The 17,597-nt window shown below is 41.3% G+C and overlaps 1 protein-coding gene across 2 annotated transcripts in view; it reads left to right on the top strand.

The window, feature by feature from the left end:
• Window positions 1–7,157: 7,157 nt before the first annotated feature.
• The window catches only part of TSG101 (tumor susceptibility 101), a 935,600-nt gene continuing 925,160 nt past the window's right edge, over window positions 7,158–17,597 (top strand). Inside the window, exon 1 of one of the 2 annotated variants that reach the window (XM_044059389.1) lies at window positions 7,158–7,567. In XM_044059389.1, coding sequence (XP_043915324.1) covers window positions 7,523–7,567 — 45 coding nt within the window. In that variant the 5' untranslated portion in view covers window positions 7,158–7,522. The remainder of the gene's footprint in view (window positions 7,568–17,597) is intronic. The other variant, XM_044059390.1, reaches the window with a different exon arrangement.

Genomic DNA, 17,597 nt, shown 5'->3' with positions numbered 1-17,597 from the left:
GTCATTTTTTCAATTTTTTTGCAAGACACAGCTGCCCAAAGAGGGACTGTCCCTCGCAAAGTGGGACAGGTGGTAACCCTAGAAGATGATTTTCTGGGCTGTAGGTCACTGAAAATGGAGTTTTCAGCATCTATATGCAGTGTGCCTGTCACTGCTGTTCCTCTCTGCTCACTGCTGGTGTAGTCATGCCCACTTCCTGGTTGTTGTGTAAGTGCTTCCTGTGTATTCCTCTCTCTGTTCCAGGAGAACACATTGCCCAGTTCAAAATCATGTAAATCTCGATGTATTTTTTTGGTTTTAGCGCTAGAGAGGCGTTTCTCATATTGTCTAATATGTTCATGTAGGTGATCAATCTTTTCAGCTATTATTTTACTAGAAAATGTATAAAAAATGTCATTGTGCAGTATATTAACTTCATTAAGCAGCTCATCTTCTTCTGGTTTGAAGTAATCTATAAGAAGCTGCATATACTTAGCACTACATTCTAGGTTAAGACTTTGCCAACATTGGACATTGTCCTGGAAATCGTTATCCTATCCAAATAATGACAGCATTCCTTCCCCTTAGGATTGCATTCATAACTTTCCCTGCCACCATGATTAACAGAAATGCAGTTCCTCCAAGTTTTTTTTTTCTGCACCTTCCTTTGTAAGCAGTGCAACAATTGCCATCCTTCAGCCCTCTGATGCTTCTGTCCTAATCAGAGACCTATTGAAGATTTCCACCGGGTGTCTACCAACTTACTCTCTATATTTATGAGGACTTTGAGTGGTGGCCCATCTGGTCATTGTGCTTTATTTTTCTAAAGAGCAGCCAGTTTTCTCTGAAACTCCTCCCTCTCAGCATGGCACCTTCCCTTTGCTTTCCTTTGGAAACAGAAACAAAGGATTAAAGTACCTCTCCTGTTCCTCGGTCTTCTGTGACTTCCCTCTGAGCAGGCTGGTCATTTTCCCCTCCCTTTTTTCTTGCTATGTATTTATAAAGCACTTGTACTCCTTCTTTATCCCTTCTGCTAACCCTCTTTCAACTTTAGCTTCTGCTAGCATCCATGGACCTCCTCCATCTGCCTACCCCTTCTTTCATCCCCTTGTAGATACTGCCATTTGCCCCAGTTGCTAACTTCACATTCCTAGGCATCCCAGTGGAGGTCTTATCTTTTTTACCTTGCTCTCACGCCATTGACCATAGTCTCAACTACTCCATAGCTGACACATGCCCATAGCTTTGCTCCCTAAATTTGCTTCAAATTTCCCAAATCTTCCATGACAACCTCAACCAGTGCAGCATAACCCACTCTTCTAAATTACTGCATTAATCTTTGATTTATTTAAATCTTCTTCATGCTCAAAATCATGCAGTGGAAGGTTCATTGTTGAATGACAGTGCTCTAACCTGGAATTGAAGACACTCTCTGCACTGGTTAGCTCAGTGTCCAGATTTCTGTTCTTGTACAGTCCTGCACCAGTTGGTTGAAGCTCTCACAGTTCAAAATCTCAAACAAGTGCCACTCTAATGCTACCCTGGTGTTTGGACTTTCCACATCTGCTCTTGGCAAACTGAGACCCCCCTCCAGAGTTTTTATTTCCCTTACGTCTACCTCCACTTCTTTATTCCATGAATCACAAACTTCCACATTACAAACACTTTTAATCCAGCCCATGACGCCTTACCCATTAATACATTTAATCCAACCTCTGTTACACATTTGCAGCAAGTTGCACTGCTAACATGCAGCAGCAATTAAAAAAAACGTAGTCAACATCACCAAGTCAGTCTTAACAAGAAATGATCACTGCTGCGGTAGCCTTAGCTACATGGGTTATATCCACCCAAGGATATAACAGCTGGTCAGCTTCCAAAGCTTCAGGGCATCTTCCACACACCCAAACTGTCAAGCAGCTTGAGATGACCTGACTAAAAGACAAGTATGGGTGTGAAGTTCTTCAGAGGTTTCCTCCTGTCAAAGAATACACTCCTCTGAGGCTTTCGAGGATCGATGGTAGGCTTCTGCATTCATTTGCTGGGCAGAGAAATTCCCTTTGTGGGAGAAAACTTCCATTTTTCTTACATTTAATGATGCATAATTACTTTCCTCTTTGGGAAAGTTATTTTAAAGCTAAGATTGCTGCATTTTAATGGACTGTTTTGAAACTGTAACATACTTTTAAAGAGAGTAATCATTTTTTCTGTCAGTGTTATAGTGTAAACTAACTGATTACATACTTTCTGTGGAGAAATTACATTTAATTTTCTGTTGTGGGTCTGCCACAGTGTTTGAAAGTATGTTTACTGTGTTTTTCTGTAAAAAAAGTAACTTCTGTGGACTGGTAGTTTCACCGGCATTTGCTGCTTTTCTTCCCTGGGAAAGAGGCACCATTTTTGGCTTGACCATGGAAAAGATTGTTGGTCCCACTGTCGGTCCTTCTTCCAGCCATGAAAAGCAAAAGTTAAGCAAACAGCCTTTGCCCCCACAGCAGGCTAGCAATTTTCCACAGCCGCAGGTGGGTGACTCTGCGGTGGTCATTTGTTGTACCTTAGATCACTCATCCCTCTGGTGTAGCACCTACAGCCACTATGGTCCACGGATTAGCCACATCTCCTGTGGCTGTTGGAGTCCCCTCATTGGCCAAGGGAGATCCACTCTTGTTGGTCCTGAGAGAGGAAACAGAGAAGGTCTCCCTGTTATGTCAAAATGCTGTGGTCATCCCCAGGGAGGCAGCAGCTCCATTAGTAACATGGTTGGCCCCATTTTTCTCTCAAAAACAAACAGACACCAAAACATATATCTACTCATCCAATAATTTCTTTGGAGTAGTTTACTGAGACTGGTTCAGAGTTTAATTCTGGCTACTGATCCTTCTTGTAGAGTAGTTTCTGGTAAAACAAAGAGGGATGCCTCTTTTTTGAAGAGATACAAGATTCTGAATCTGAGCAGGAAGATGAAGAGACAGATTCAGGGTTTTGTCCACAGATTTCTGATTTAGTGTCAAGAGGAGAGCTCTGTTTCTGATTCTTCCTGTGAGGGTTTCTTTTTCTCTGAGACTATTCCTAGAATGTCCCAGTGTTTTCAGTGGGAGAGCACCAAGGTTACTCAGTCCCTCCAAAAATATTATGTTGTTACACAAGGATTTTCCAGAACGTGCACCCATTCCTCCTGTCCTGTCTGCTGTATAGGATGTGTGTCTTACTGTGCAATTTTCCTGATAGTCAGCCAGCTGTCCCTAAAAAGGCAAATAAAATGTATAAAGTTTTTCAGTCACTATATACACTACTCTCAAACCTGACCCAGGAGCTATAGCCTTAGTTGACGCCACTAATGCTAAGCACTTAGTTAATTCCAGTCCTACTCTTTCTAATATAGATGGGAAAATTGATTGATAGGCATGAAGAAAAAGTGTATACTTCTACAACTTTGATTTTTTAGAATTTTAAATTGTCAGATTCATATGTTAAAGTTTGTTCTGACATATTGTGAAAGTATGTAGAATGTTTTCTCTACGGTTTATTCTTGTGAGGAAAAAAACGGCTTTAAATAACAGTTTCTTCTATTGCATAGGTCACTACTCTTTGTTTGCAATCTATGTATGTATGATTCTGTTGATACTTCTTCTGGGGCTATGACTATTGGTACTGTTTTGAGGAGGTTTGTTTGGTTGCATGTACTATGCTGAATTCAGTCAGATAGAGGTACTCATTTTATGAGTCAGATTATTCAACAAATGTGTAAAGTTCTAAATATTCAGATACAGTACCGCTGTCCACACAGACCTCATGCTTCAGGCATTTTAGAAATAATGAATCAAACTTTGAAAACTAAATTAGCAAAACTTACTGTAGAAACAGGTCTAAAATGGCCAAAGGCCTTGCCCTTAGTTTCATTTACTATTCACAGTTCACCTAGAAAGTTCTCCCCTCATGAAATCTTTATGGGATGCCCTATGAGGATGCTGCTACACCCCTACCCACAAATCTTGATCTGCAGGTAGTTGATGAGACAATGCTTACTTATTGTAAACAGCATATTTATGTTCTACAGCATCTTCATTCGCAGGTACCCAACTCCAGCCTGATTCTGATGCAACACATGATGCCAACCCAGGAGACTGGGCACCTGTTCATTCCTTCTCCAGACAGCAGACCCCCTAACCTTGATGGAAAGGCCCATTCCTGGGGCTCTTTGTCACAGCTACAGCCATTAGACTCAAAGGGTCTCCAACTTGGAGCCATATCTCCCATGTCCGAAAAGCAGTGTTAAATGAGGGAAGCCAACCAATTCCCTTTGACCTACCCTCTGCAGCCTTGTCTGATGATGAACCAGTTTCATTTCATACCTAAAGAAAAAAGAGAGAGACTGGGAACAGAACCAGTGACTGACACTGTGGGGAAATCAGAAGGGGACATTTTCCCTGAGTCAGGCGACCAAGCGCCGCTCATGGGAGCTAAACTAAACAGCAACCTTTATGGAGTGTGCTTGGAGTGAGTGCAGCAGCAGCAGCAAGCTATTCATCGCAAAACGAATTTGTGCCTGGACATTTTTGAAAATCCACTCCGATCCCGACCAGTTCACCATTCATGTCTGATTGTTGCCGTGATAACTGCAATTATTTTTGTTGTACTACTACATTTCCTGACCTCTGCTGAAACTGCAAGTACTGTTCAATTTTTTTAAAAGAAAAATAAAACGATAAAATCTAGACAGAAATCAGCAAATTGGCATCCAAATTTCAATACATTTTCATGCTACTTTGAATACATATGCTAAGACTAAGTGTTAGTAACTGCTGGGTATGTGCCCACATACCTACTGCCTATGATGGAGGTATCCCATTGTTTCCGGTACCTGTAAATGAAGTTGATATGGGGACAGATTTTTCATCAGTGGTACTAGGTAGAAATGCTTTGTGGCATAATGTCACTTAACTTAATAAAATTGCTGCACTTAGACTTTCAGTGACTGTCAATGGTTATACTTTGGAACAAGCCGGCGTTTGTACTGTCCACTCATTATAGACCTCTGCATAGTGTAACTGTTTTCAAAACAGGACTCTGTGAAATGTTTGGAACACACGTATATGTGTGTATATGTGTGTATACGTATACAAACCCTAAGAAAACCAAACTTCTACTTTTTACCCCTACTCAAAAGTCTCCCCCTATCCACTTCTCAGTAACATCAAATAATGGCACTGCAATAGTACCTGATACCAAAACCAAGCTTTTAGGTGTAACAATCGATAATCTTAGTTTTGACCCACACATAAACTTAACTATCAAATCACTTAATAGAAACCTTGGTTCACTTTATAGACTAAAAACCTTTCTTACTCCCTCTGTCAGGACTACTATCGCCCAAACTCACCTAATCTCCACTCTTCTTTATGCCTCACCTATCTACACTAACCTATCCAAAAATAACCTAAACAAACTGGCCACCTCCTATAATAACACTGCCACATTTGCAACTGGTTCCCCATTCCGTACTCACCATTGCCAAAATCTGAAAAAATTAGGATGGCTGGAACTGCAAAACCAAATTATTTTCCAACAACTATTACCCACATGATCCTGTACCATCCTACAAATACACCCATACTCTCTACCCTTATTAGCCCTTATAGAAACCTAACAACCCTACGCTCAGCTAATAAGTCACTACTAGCCACCCTTAAATCTAACAACAAATCTGGAGACTGTCTTTTCAATAATAGCATTGGAAATTCTTGGAACAAGCTTCCTACCAAACTAACATCCCTGGAATCCACACCACTTTTCAAAAAGCATCAAAGAATCCACCTATCTTTATAATGGCTTTGCCCCTGTACTAATCCTGTCTAATTTTTTTTCCCTCCTCATTCCACCATCTTCACATGCACAATTACAGGCATCCCTTGTAGAAGAAAAAAAAAAAAAATTCACCCTGTCTTTTCTATATTAAGTTGTATTTTAACTTTCTAATATTGCCTTTACACATGTTAATCCTGTTATAAACATGACATTTTATATTCTCTTATGTAATTAATATTTCATTTTTACTAGTCACTATATCAAATTAAATTTTTTAAAATATGTTACTCCTATGTAGTATTTTTTTGTTTCTTTAGAACAATGTTGTAGTGGCGCTTTTCTCCCCGGGGCCTCTACTGAAAATGGACATATATCCAGTTAGACTAGCCCGGTCAACAAATGTAAAATAAATAAATAAAAAATAAATTTTGGGGTAGTGTGTCCCGCCCACTAGCACGAATCCACGCTTTCCGGATCTCCCAGCGAGATTCATTGGGCAGTGTATGGAGACTGGCGTCAGGATCGTACCCAGCTCGATTTCTGGTTGATGTAGTAACTTGTGCAGCCCAGTGCGTAACAATTTGACATTGTATTATATACCTAGAAACAACACTCCTTTGGGTTTGCAACAGGTTAACTAACTCTCACGGAATCTATCCCAGACTGTACTAAACGAAAGATACTCCTTACGGGACAAAACGCTATCACCACCCTCCCCAATAAAGTGAATTATAATAAAAGTCACATTACCAGTTAATGCTACGACTCAAGCAATATTAAAAGACGTAAAACATAAAATGAATGCATACCCACAGGTACCTAAAGCAATACAATTAAAATTACCTAGTGCAAAGATACACACATAGACAAAGACGACCGGCGGAAATAGTTGCGAATATCTGACGTCACCCGCATCGTTTAAGGGACTTAAATAGAATTTTCTGTTTGGTTCAATTTCTGTAGCGTTGCTGTTTTCCTCTTTCGACTAGGAGGGCGCCGTGTGTGTTAACAGCAGCACTCTTTGTGTAATGCAGATACTAAACAAGCTATGGATACTACTTCACTTTTACAGGGTTACCACTTGCCCCTCTTTGGGCAGTTCTGCATGCGAAAAAAACTAAAAAATTGTAAATGTCCTCAGATTTTAGGACAAAAAATAATAAGTTTTCCCTAATAGTTGCATGAAACAGTTATTTGGTATCTGAAATGCATACATATTGCATGAAATAGCATTAACAACTCAAATGCTACAATTTAGGGTGAAGAAGCTGGCACAATGGTTAATGTGTTTACCTTACTGACACAAAATACAGGGTTTGATTCTTGCATGGGATAATTGGCTAGGCTTAAAATGGTACACAAGGGCAGTTAGCCTAGTACTAACCAATAATAAGCTTTCGTTTTGGCAAAAAAGGTGAAGTTCTGTCATTTGCACTGGACCGTGGGTATGTTTTATTCAAAAACTTCCCTATCTACAAATAACGTTGGGCATTTGAAAAGGTGGCAACCCTACTTTTACATTGTTGACATCAGGTGCTTTGCAGCGACTACACGTCTTATGACGAAATGTAGACACAGGAAGCAACGGCTCGAAGTAGGAAGTGCCACATAGTTTTGGGATCGGTGGCTTTTTCTTAGTTGGACTCTTGTTTTTACAAAAGTATTGATTGTTGTACACAGATACCGGCTCGTAACTCAAGAATAGGTGATTATAATAGTGTCTTAGACGTTTGTCACCATGGCTGTTGTGTCAGAGAGCCAACTCAAGAAAATGTTGTCCAAGGTATGTGGCGGTACAAGTGTTTCAGATGACAGCGGCTTAGATTGCACCTAGTTTTAGTTTAGTCATTGTGTTGGTATAAAGTTTAGGTATGTAGTGATACACTTGTAATGTATATGATTCTTCCCCGTCCGTCTATTGTACAACAGCAACGGAAATGTACTTTGTGGAAAAGTTGCCCCTCAGACTCAGATGTGTAAAACAGTTTTTTGAATTCATATATTGTGCACTAAATGTATTACAGTACCAAATTGACAGGAAATTGTGGACGATAGCTGTTTGTTGACAGAATAACAACACTCAGAGAGTGAGTGACACAGGAGCCCTGGTTCCTCGGAACTTTGAGTCTGTAGTAATTCAAACGCATCTAAAAGTCAGTTTTAAAATCTTACACTATACTTCCTTCAGACATCATAGTATTGACCTAGCCAAACCTTCGTTAATGACATTTTCGGCTTCATGTCTAAACATTGCTATCTTCCTTGCCAGACCCTGGTCTTAATTCACCTTAATGCATACATCTGAACTGTCCCTGATTGTAACTAATATTTTAAAAGTGTCCCTGATTTTTTTTTTCTGGATTTGTCCCTAATTCTGTTGAGATTTGTCCTTGATTGGTTGAGAGCTATGCCTTAACATGTCATTTGTTTGTTCTGGTAACCAAATTAAGTTTTGTATACCTGAAGTCTGTTTGTAGAGTAAACATACTTTTCATCAGTGATATGGTTTGGAATGTTAACAGGTTAGAATGTGACACTTTATGTTGATGATCTTGTTCTTTTTTGAGATGTTAGTTTTTTAGTAATCCAAGTATATGAGCAAACTAGACGATGGTTGCTGATTTTTCAGCCATGATCTATACAGTAAGTCTGAAATATGCCTGAAATATTTACTACTCTACAAAGTTTGCAGGTGACAACTAAGCTACTGCACCATTGCCTTATGATAAACGAGCATTAGCTGCTCATTATTTAAGAGTGCCTTTTTTAGGCAAGGCTCAAATGATAAACCTACCGCCCTAGAAAACAAAAATGGAGAAAAACTAAGGGTAATACTGCTCAGTGCCAGAAGTCTAAACCTCAGGATGCACGCCCTCGAAGCCCTCCTCAGTATGGAGAACATCGATGTCTGTGCTGTGACTGAAACCTGGTTCAAGGCTCCTGAGAGCACCCCAGCACCATCAGGTTATACCTCATATCATGCGTTCCGGCCCCAAAATCCGGACCGAACCACAAAAGGAGGGGGAGTATCCATATTCATAAAGGATGCCCACACCTCCAGGTTAGTGGCAACGCACGAAGCATCGGAGACCATCCAGGTGCAATTAACTATAGGTAAAACTGCCCTACAGTTTGTAACATGCTACAGACGCATCATAGAAAAGCTCACCAGCTTAGATGTAAACCCATATGTCACAAGATGGGTTGCAAACTGGCTCAAGGACAGAACACACAGGGTTAGAGTTGCTGGTGCCATGTCAGACTCTAAGCCGGTCACGAGCGGTGTCCCACAGGGCTCAGTCCTGGGCCCCCTCTTGTTCGGCATTTATTTTTCTGAAGTGCAGGCAAACATAGGGGGATTGTGGCTGACAAAATTTGCAGATGACTGCAAACTGGGCACCATAATTGACACTCCATCAGACACAGACATCCTCCAGAGAGGTCTCATAGAAATGGATAACTGGTGCCAGAGCCATGGCCTTAAGCTAAATGCCAAAAAATGTATAGTCATACCCTTTGGGAAAAACAAGGTAACCCCTAATTACCACATAGGTGGTAATCCATTAAACACGGAAGAAGTTATCAGGGACCTGGGGACCCAAGTTGACAGTAACCTCTCTTTTGACACTCACATTGCCAAAGTGGTTAGGAAGACCTTCTACATTGCCCACCTGATCATGAAGGGATTCACATCCAGATCAGGAGAGGTCATTGTACCCCTGTACTCTTCACTTATCAGACCAATGATTGAGTACAACGCCCCATTCGGAATGTACCTTACCCGACACCTGCAGCAGTTGGAAAGACCCCAAAAGTTCCTCACCAAAAGGATAAAGGGGCTCAAACATATGTCATACGATGCCCGACTGAAGAAACTTCAGCTCTATTCAGTCGCATACCATCTGCTCAGAGGTGATCTGTGCCTGACATACAAGGCCATGTCCAACCCGGAATTAATGGACATGCTCCACCTCAAAAAATCCAAATCCACCAGAGCCACGAGAGCAAGAGACTTAAACCTCAACACGGATATAAATAGGACGTGCTGGAGGGACAGATTCATCACCCAGAGACTCCCTACACTATGGAACAGAATCCCAGTCCATGTGAGGCAGAGCCCCTCACTGACTCTGTTCAAGAGAAATCTTGACGAATGGATGGGAGATCGTAGGTTTACCCCGGGAATCATCTCTGTATCACTGCTGGACAGAGGCACAGCAAACTAATGGGTATAGTATTCTTATCCTAAGGGGTGGTGAAAGCCACACACACTCTGGCTAGGCTTATAAATGCCCTAGGGCAGATAGCCTAGTATGAACCTATGAACCTATGAAGAGTCACACACCTTTCTACTGCTGTTACTGTTCTTAATAATGTATGCTACTACTTTGCAAACATGGAGGTGTAGATACACTGTGCTTGTATTGAAACCTGTAACAATAGTTGCCTGTTTTTATCTGTTTCTACCAGTTTTCTTTCCATATCACTGCTGTTTATCTGTGTACCTGAAGTGGTTCATTGTATGTTAGATTAATGCTGGTCAAAAACATTGTAGATTAAACTCATACTTGGTTTCTTCTTTTAGTTGTATGCTGGTTTTATTTTTATTATTGCCTGTCGCTAATTGAACTCTTACATTTATGTGACCTCTTACACTCAAAATAGTCATATATTAGTTTACTTGTATCAACCTGGATGTAGCTGTATTTGTAAATATAGTCTTGTTAAATTTTTGATTCTTTTTTTCAACTTAATTTGTTTTCAAAATGTTTAGTTATCTCTCCATCGCTACTCTCTTATCCTCTCCTTTAAACTTTATATTCTTTTTTCTTTCTTTCAGTCCCCTATACACTGCTTTGTGAGTGTAGTCCTCCCACCGAATTGGCTATCTGGATTTCTCAACGTCATCTTTTCCAACATCAGAGCTTCAAGCACCATCAACCCTATAAGTACCTGCTGTTTATGTCCTAACAAGATTTTGCTCACTACTTAGCTTCAGCAAAAATAATCAATCTGCAATTCTTTGCCAGTGGAGTGCAAACTACTCGGACTCTTTTGCTTAGGTTCTCGCTCTCCCTTACCCATAAGCATTTGCTTTTCCTCCTCCTCTTAGTAGTCCAAGTGAATTGAAAACAATTCCTAATAACATTAGTCACTCTTACATGTTCTCAGTTATGTACGTAGAATGAGAAAGTTTGTGTAATATTCAAGGGCACTGACCTGGGCATGCTAGCGTAGATGATTGTTTTTGCTGATACTAACTCGTCTGCCTCATGGATCTACCCACTGTGTTCATCCTTGCTCCACTGTGGCTCCCTTTTCTCCCCTAACCAACCCCTAAACCCACCCACCCCGACTATCTCTACATCTATACAGTACTAACTCCTCGCCTTACCTCATCCAGCTAATCACTACCTATTAGTCTTCCCTCCAAATTATCTGTATCCCCCCATTCTCTGCTATACAACTTCAGACATGCCTATTTTGATGATATGAGGTATTGCCAGCTATGCCAGGATAAGTAGGGCAGTGGATTTGTAACATATCCCAGCAAAACTAGCTGGAATTTTGTAAAGAATTGTATGTTATTTGTATATCAGACTGATTTGTACAGATGCAGGTGTTGCACAATGTTTTTGTAAAGCTGCTTGTGTTAAAAAAATGCATCAATAATGTGCCCTGATGGGCAGCAAAGAAATGTACATGCGTTATTGTAACTGTTTAAATGTATATATTGTAACAGAGGATACTGGAAGAGAAGAGATTAATCTCACTCCACCTGACTTTGGGAAATAGTAAGAAAGATAATTACTGGGCCTAGGCCATAAAAATGTTATCTCACAGTTTTGAATGCAGCCAGAGCCAAAAAGTTTGTGCTAGGAAGCTTCCTGCATTGTCGTTGTAGTGAACTATTAGCTACTCTGAAAGGCTGGAGGTTTGAAATTGTTATATAACTTCAGGAGCTGCAGCAGATATTAGCAAGGCTCTCTATTTGCGTATTATTGACACCCATGTAATAAATCCTAACAACTGTAGGAATGGGGGTTACATGGTAACCAGAAGTCAGATGACCAGATGTATGTGATGTCATTTTGTACAGAAATAATGTTTTAATATTAGGGGAGATTAAAGTCTCAGGGCAGACTGGTTCTTGGAACCTGACCTAGAAGGATCAGTCACATACTTCATCCTGCCTTGCTCTAGTAAGTGAACCAGGGAATAGTAACTTTTTATATTAGTCAGGAAAATATAGTGATATTAGTTCAGTATTGTTTTTCTGTATCTGTGTGAATCTATTCATCTGTGTTATTTTAATATTTCCTCTGGTTGAAACTCTTGTGTTTACGGTAAATAGATATTTCATATTTTCGTGTTCTGTTGTTAAATTTATTTAAACTTTCATCGTGGCTGGTCCTTTAGAGAATAGTTTAACCTTTGAGAGTACTTATATCTATTGGTGACACTGGGACCACTCTTGAAAGTCTGGCTGTGTGGTCAACTTGTGTATAATATTAATTTCACTCTGTATAATCGGATACCCGTTTAAGAGCCATATAGTAACTGACTGGTAGTAGTAAAACTACATTATAATCTTGGCAGAAGGTGGAATAGCTACTAAATCTGTACCAGCCTTTACCAGGTGTGTGTGTGTGTGTCTGTGTGTGTGTGTCTGTGTGTGTGTGTCTGTGTGTGTGTGTGTGTGTGTGTGTGTGTGTGTGTGCAAATCAAATGTCAGAGTTTATGTGCCAGCTGCTTGGGGGGTGGGCACGAAGCATTGGTTTCACATAGAGGGTGCTGGAGGACTTGGCTTGGACACACGGCTGAGGACTTAACTGTGCATCTGTGCCAGTGGGCAGCCTGACTGGGGAGAGACAGAGACAGAAACCCAGACCGTGGGTCGAGTGTGTTCCCTGTGTGCTCTTAAGGGAAATTGTGGTTGATGCAGAGAGGTCTGCATCTGGTAATACTGAATGTACTCATTTGTATTCCAAGTGAACATCCCTGTCCAGTGTCAGTGGTGAGGATCCATGCTTCTTGATTACTGGCATCACATATTGGTGAATAGTGGTGTGGATACTAAACTTTTGTAGGCAGTTGTCACTAAAAGTGTGTGTACTCTCAAGCAGCCACAAGGTAAACATTCAAGAGTTTCATTTCACAATAGTTCTATTTATTTATTTTTTTTTTTAGTTTAGTTTAATCGGGGAAAGCAAGCAAAGATCATAACAGAGGATTATGGCAAGCTGATAAAGAACCAGCTGGCCAAGATGTGTGAAGCCAAAGGACTGGTGCATGCCAACCTGACCACAGAGGAAATTATTTCCTTCTAAGTTGCAGCTCAGACCAGCAACCAGAGGGATAACCAGTCTATTGATGGGAATTTGCAGCCCACAGAAACAGGACAGTTCACCTTTTCCTCAAAGGACTTAAAAATCCGTCTGGAGTTAGAGACTTGAACTGGAGGCCAAACATTTGGAATTAGAATCAGCAGAGAGACTGTGGCATTTGAAGACTGAAGAAAATGAGCAGCAGTGTCAACATGAGAGGGAGATGCTGACTCTTTGCAAGGATCATGGAAGGAATAAATGACCCCCAGAAGTAGTAAATGTCAGTAAATTTCTTCCACAGTTTAGATAGAGTGATAATTTTGGTAGTTTTATTCATACATTTGAAAGAGTATGTAAATAGTATAATGTTGTCCAAAGGTTCTGGGTATGGTTCCTGACCCCTTTATCCCATGTTAAAGCTGTAACTGCAGTTTATAAATTGTCTGGTATTGATTGTTTAAATTATGAGAAAGTCAAATGTTTGTTTGAATGCTTTAAGTTAGCACTTGAAGCTTGCAAGACAGTTGAAAGTGTGTCTAATTATATTGCTGAGTTAAGCACTTATTTTCATAGGTAGGTGAGTGTGTGTCAGGTCGCCACTTTTGAATGGCTGGCAGACCTTTTGGTGAGGGAATAAGCCCTTAGCACTTTGCCTGAGGACATGAGAATCTGGTTGGCAGACCGGGAGTGTAACTGCACACGAGCCCGAGGAAAAGGAGGCTGTCTACTTAGTAAGCAGGGCATCAATGCACAAGAAGGGGATACCAGTGTTGCACATTGATATAAGGGAACCGGTGTTGGTAATGGAAACCACCCCAACAGAGTTCCCCAGTAACAGGGGAAGCCACTAGTTCAGGTACACAGCTAGGATCAAGGGTTAAATGTTTTAAAAGTAACCAGTGGGGCCATGTATCATATAGTTGTCCACAGAGGCAAGGTGGAGGAGCCAACAAGTGGGAATAATAGTATGCCAGTGGTAAGTTGTCTGGAGATAACAGGGGTACCAAACTGTTCCAAGAGGTTATATCCTATCTTAGTGGATGGAAAACATGCCGCTGCTAAGAGAGAGAGAGCCTCTGACATAACCATTGTGAAGCCTGCATTGGTTAAAGAGCTTTAGGAAGGACTTCATTCCAGATGCCGTTGGCCAAGGTTCAACTTGACTGGGAGGGTGGAAAAGGAAACAAGCAAGTAGGTGTGTTTGAGGATATCCCTGCAGATGTCCTGACAGGGAGGGAATGAGTTTGATAATGCAGTACTTTGTGTTCATGCAGTTACACACAGGCTTGGAGACAGGCGTGTGAATCTGGTAGCTTGCAGGGATGCAGACAGACACCACAGCTGAAGCCAGGGCTGGGTGTTTGGCTATTTCAGGGAGGGAGCTACCTTGTAGCGGTGAGCCTGAAGGTGAGCCACAGCTGCTGGTAGGTACTGATGTTCCCTTGGACTGAGTGACTGCAAGGGCAGAGGTGAGTGGTAGTACCCAGGGTGACAGTGAGGCACCACTGTCAGAGGATACCAGACTTTCTGTGGAAGGGGAGCTGGAAAGAGCCACAACAGAAGAGCTGAGGCAGGCTCAGCTCTCAGACCCTACATTACAAAGCTTGTGGAGGTAGCTGGGGAGTTGTCTGATTCTCAAGGAAAAGGAGAGTCTATATACTGGAACAAAGGATTAGTGTATAGAGAGTGGGCCCCTGAGGGAGGTCTAGAGGGTGAGGTAATATAGAAATTGATAGTACCTAGAGCTTACCATCTGGCACTTCTAGCCATAGCCCATGACATTCCTTTTATAGGTCATATGGCCATAAAGTGTACCAAGAGATATATTATGCTGAAATGTTATTGGCCTGGGATTGCAAGGGATGTAACAGGTACTGCAGGACCTGTGAGTATTACCAAAAACTAGGGAAGGTAGGAGACAAGGTCAAAAGTCCTTTGATGTCTTTGCCTGTGATTGAGGAGCCATTTCAGAGGGTAGCTATGGATATTGTGGGGCCTCTGAGTACCCCAAGTTCCAAAGGGAAGAAAAATATCCTGGTGTTAGTGATCCGGTGACTGTGCCCTTCATTGAGGCAGAGAGGGTGGCAAATGCTTTGTTAGAGATTTTCAGCAGGGTATGTTTCCCCGAGAAAAATACTGACTTGACAGAGGTGCCATGTCAGACTTGCTGGCTTGTCTGTAGAAGCGCTGTGGGATGAAGGACCTAAAGACCACCCCTACCATCCACAGACTAAAGCTTTTGTGGTGAGGTAAAAACTCTACACTAAAGACCATGGTATAAGTATTTGCAGACCAGTTTAAGAGTCAGTGGGACAAATATTTGCCCCATCTGCTGTTTGCTTACAGAGAGGTACCCCAGGAAACCACAAGTTTTTCACCCTTTGAGTTGCTGTATGGGCATAGGTTGAGGAGACATTTAGATTTGATTCTTGAGTGGGAGGGTGAATGTGAATCCCACAAGGAGTCTGTTGTGCCTTTTGTCCTAAACCTCAAGACAAGGTATAGGGTAATCATGGGCTTGGCCCAGGAGAACCTGATAGGAGCCCAACAGCAACAGCAGCAAAAGGTCTGGTATTACAGGAATGCTCGAGCCCGGGAGTGCGTGGTGGGACAGCAGGTTATGGTTCTCATTCCTGTCCGACATAAGAAACTGTAGACAGTTTGGGAGGGACCCTTCAAAGCGGTAAGGAGGATCAGTGATGTTAACTATATGGTAGAACTGCTAGGCAGTTGGCAGGAGCACAAATTGTACCATGTTAACGTGATGAACCCTTACCATGATAGGGAGGCTCTGGTGCTAAGTACTTGCAGTAGGAGGCAGGAAAAGTCTGAGGGGATCTGTGGTTACACCGAGCCAGCCAGCAAAATGCCAAGTTGCAATGGTGGAGCCTAGGTTTACAGGCATATGTCATGACCTTGCAGCACCGTAGTGGGGTTAACAATGCCAAAGCAGATGAGCTTTCAAAACAGGGTTTGGGTTAATGTATTCCCAGATAGGCCCATTTCTGTTAAGCAATGTTTGGGTAGATATGTGATGATATGAGGTATTTCTAGCTATGGCAGGAGAAGTAGGGCAGTGGATGTTTAAAATATGTCAGCACAGCTAGCTGGAAGTTTGTAAATAATTATGCCATTTGTATATGAAAATGATTTGTACAGATGATTGTGGTGAAAAATGTATTAGCAGTATGCCCTGCTGGCCAACAAAGAAATGTACATGCATTATTGTAACTGTTTAAATGTATATGTTATAACAGATGATACTGGAAGATAAGAGGTTAATCTCAATCCACCTAACCTTGAGAAATGGTAAGAAAATTAAATTACTGGACCTAGGCCATAAAGATGTTATCTCACAGTTTGGAAAGCAGCCAGAGACAAAAAGTCTGTACTAGGAAGCTTCCTGCATTGTCATTGTGGTGAACTAATTGCTACTCTGAAAGGGTGGAGGTTTGAAATTGTTTTATGACTTCCAGGTCTTAGCAAGGCCCTGTGTGTGTGTGTGTGTGTGTGTGTTTGTGTGTGTATTATTGACACCTATGTGATAAATCCTGATAGCTTATAGCAGTGGGGGATTGCATGAGAACCAGAAGTCAAATGACCAGATGTATGTGATGTCATTTTGTACAGAAATAATGTTTTAATATTAGAGGAGACTGATGTCTCAGGGGCAGTCTGTTTCTTGGATCCTGACATAGAAGGATCCGTCACCTACTTCATCATGCCTTGCACTGGTAAGTGAACTAGGGAATAATAACTCTTTAGATTAGTCATGAAAATATAGTGAGATTAGTTAAGTATTGTTTATCTGTATCTGTGAGAATATATTCATCTATTATGGTTGAAACTCTGGTGTTTATTGTAAATAAATATTCTGTATTTTCATGTTCTTTTATTTATTATTATTAAATATATTTAAACTTTTCATCGTGGCTGGTCCTTTAGAACATGGTTTAACCTTTGAGAGTACCTATATCCATCGGTGACACTGGGGCCACTCCTAAAAACATGGCTGTTTGGACAACATTACCATTTGTATTCGTATTAATTTCACTCAGTATAATTGGATACCCTTTTAAGAGCCTTATAGTAACTGACTGGTGGAAGTGAAGCTACCTTGTATAGTCTGGGCAGAAGGTGGCATAGCTAGTAAATCTGTGCCAGACTTTCCAGATGTGTGTGTGTCTATGTGCCAGTCAAATCTGTGTGTGTGTGTGTGTGTGTGTGTGTCAGCTGCTTGGAAAAGGGACACGAACTACTGGTTTCACAAAGAGGGTGCTGGAAGACTTGGCTTGGACACTTGGCTGAGGACTTAACTCTGCAGCTGTGCCTTTAGGGAGCCTTACTGGGGACTTGGGGAGACACAGAGAGGTTCATAGGTTTATACTAGGCTATCTGCCCTAAGGCATTTATAAGCCTAGCCCAAAGTTTTGTGGCTTAAGCCACCCCTTATGTTAAAAAATACTGTGCCCATTAGTTTGTTGT

Source organism: Protopterus annectens, chromosome 17.part0 (assembly GCF_019279795.1).
Source record: "Protopterus annectens isolate FY-2018-M chromosome 17.part0, PAN1.0, whole genome shotgun sequence".
Lineage (NCBI taxonomy): Eukaryota > Metazoa > Chordata > Ceratodontiformes > Protopteridae > Protopterus > Protopterus annectens.
This window is presented reverse-complemented; position numbering and strand designations above follow the sequence as displayed.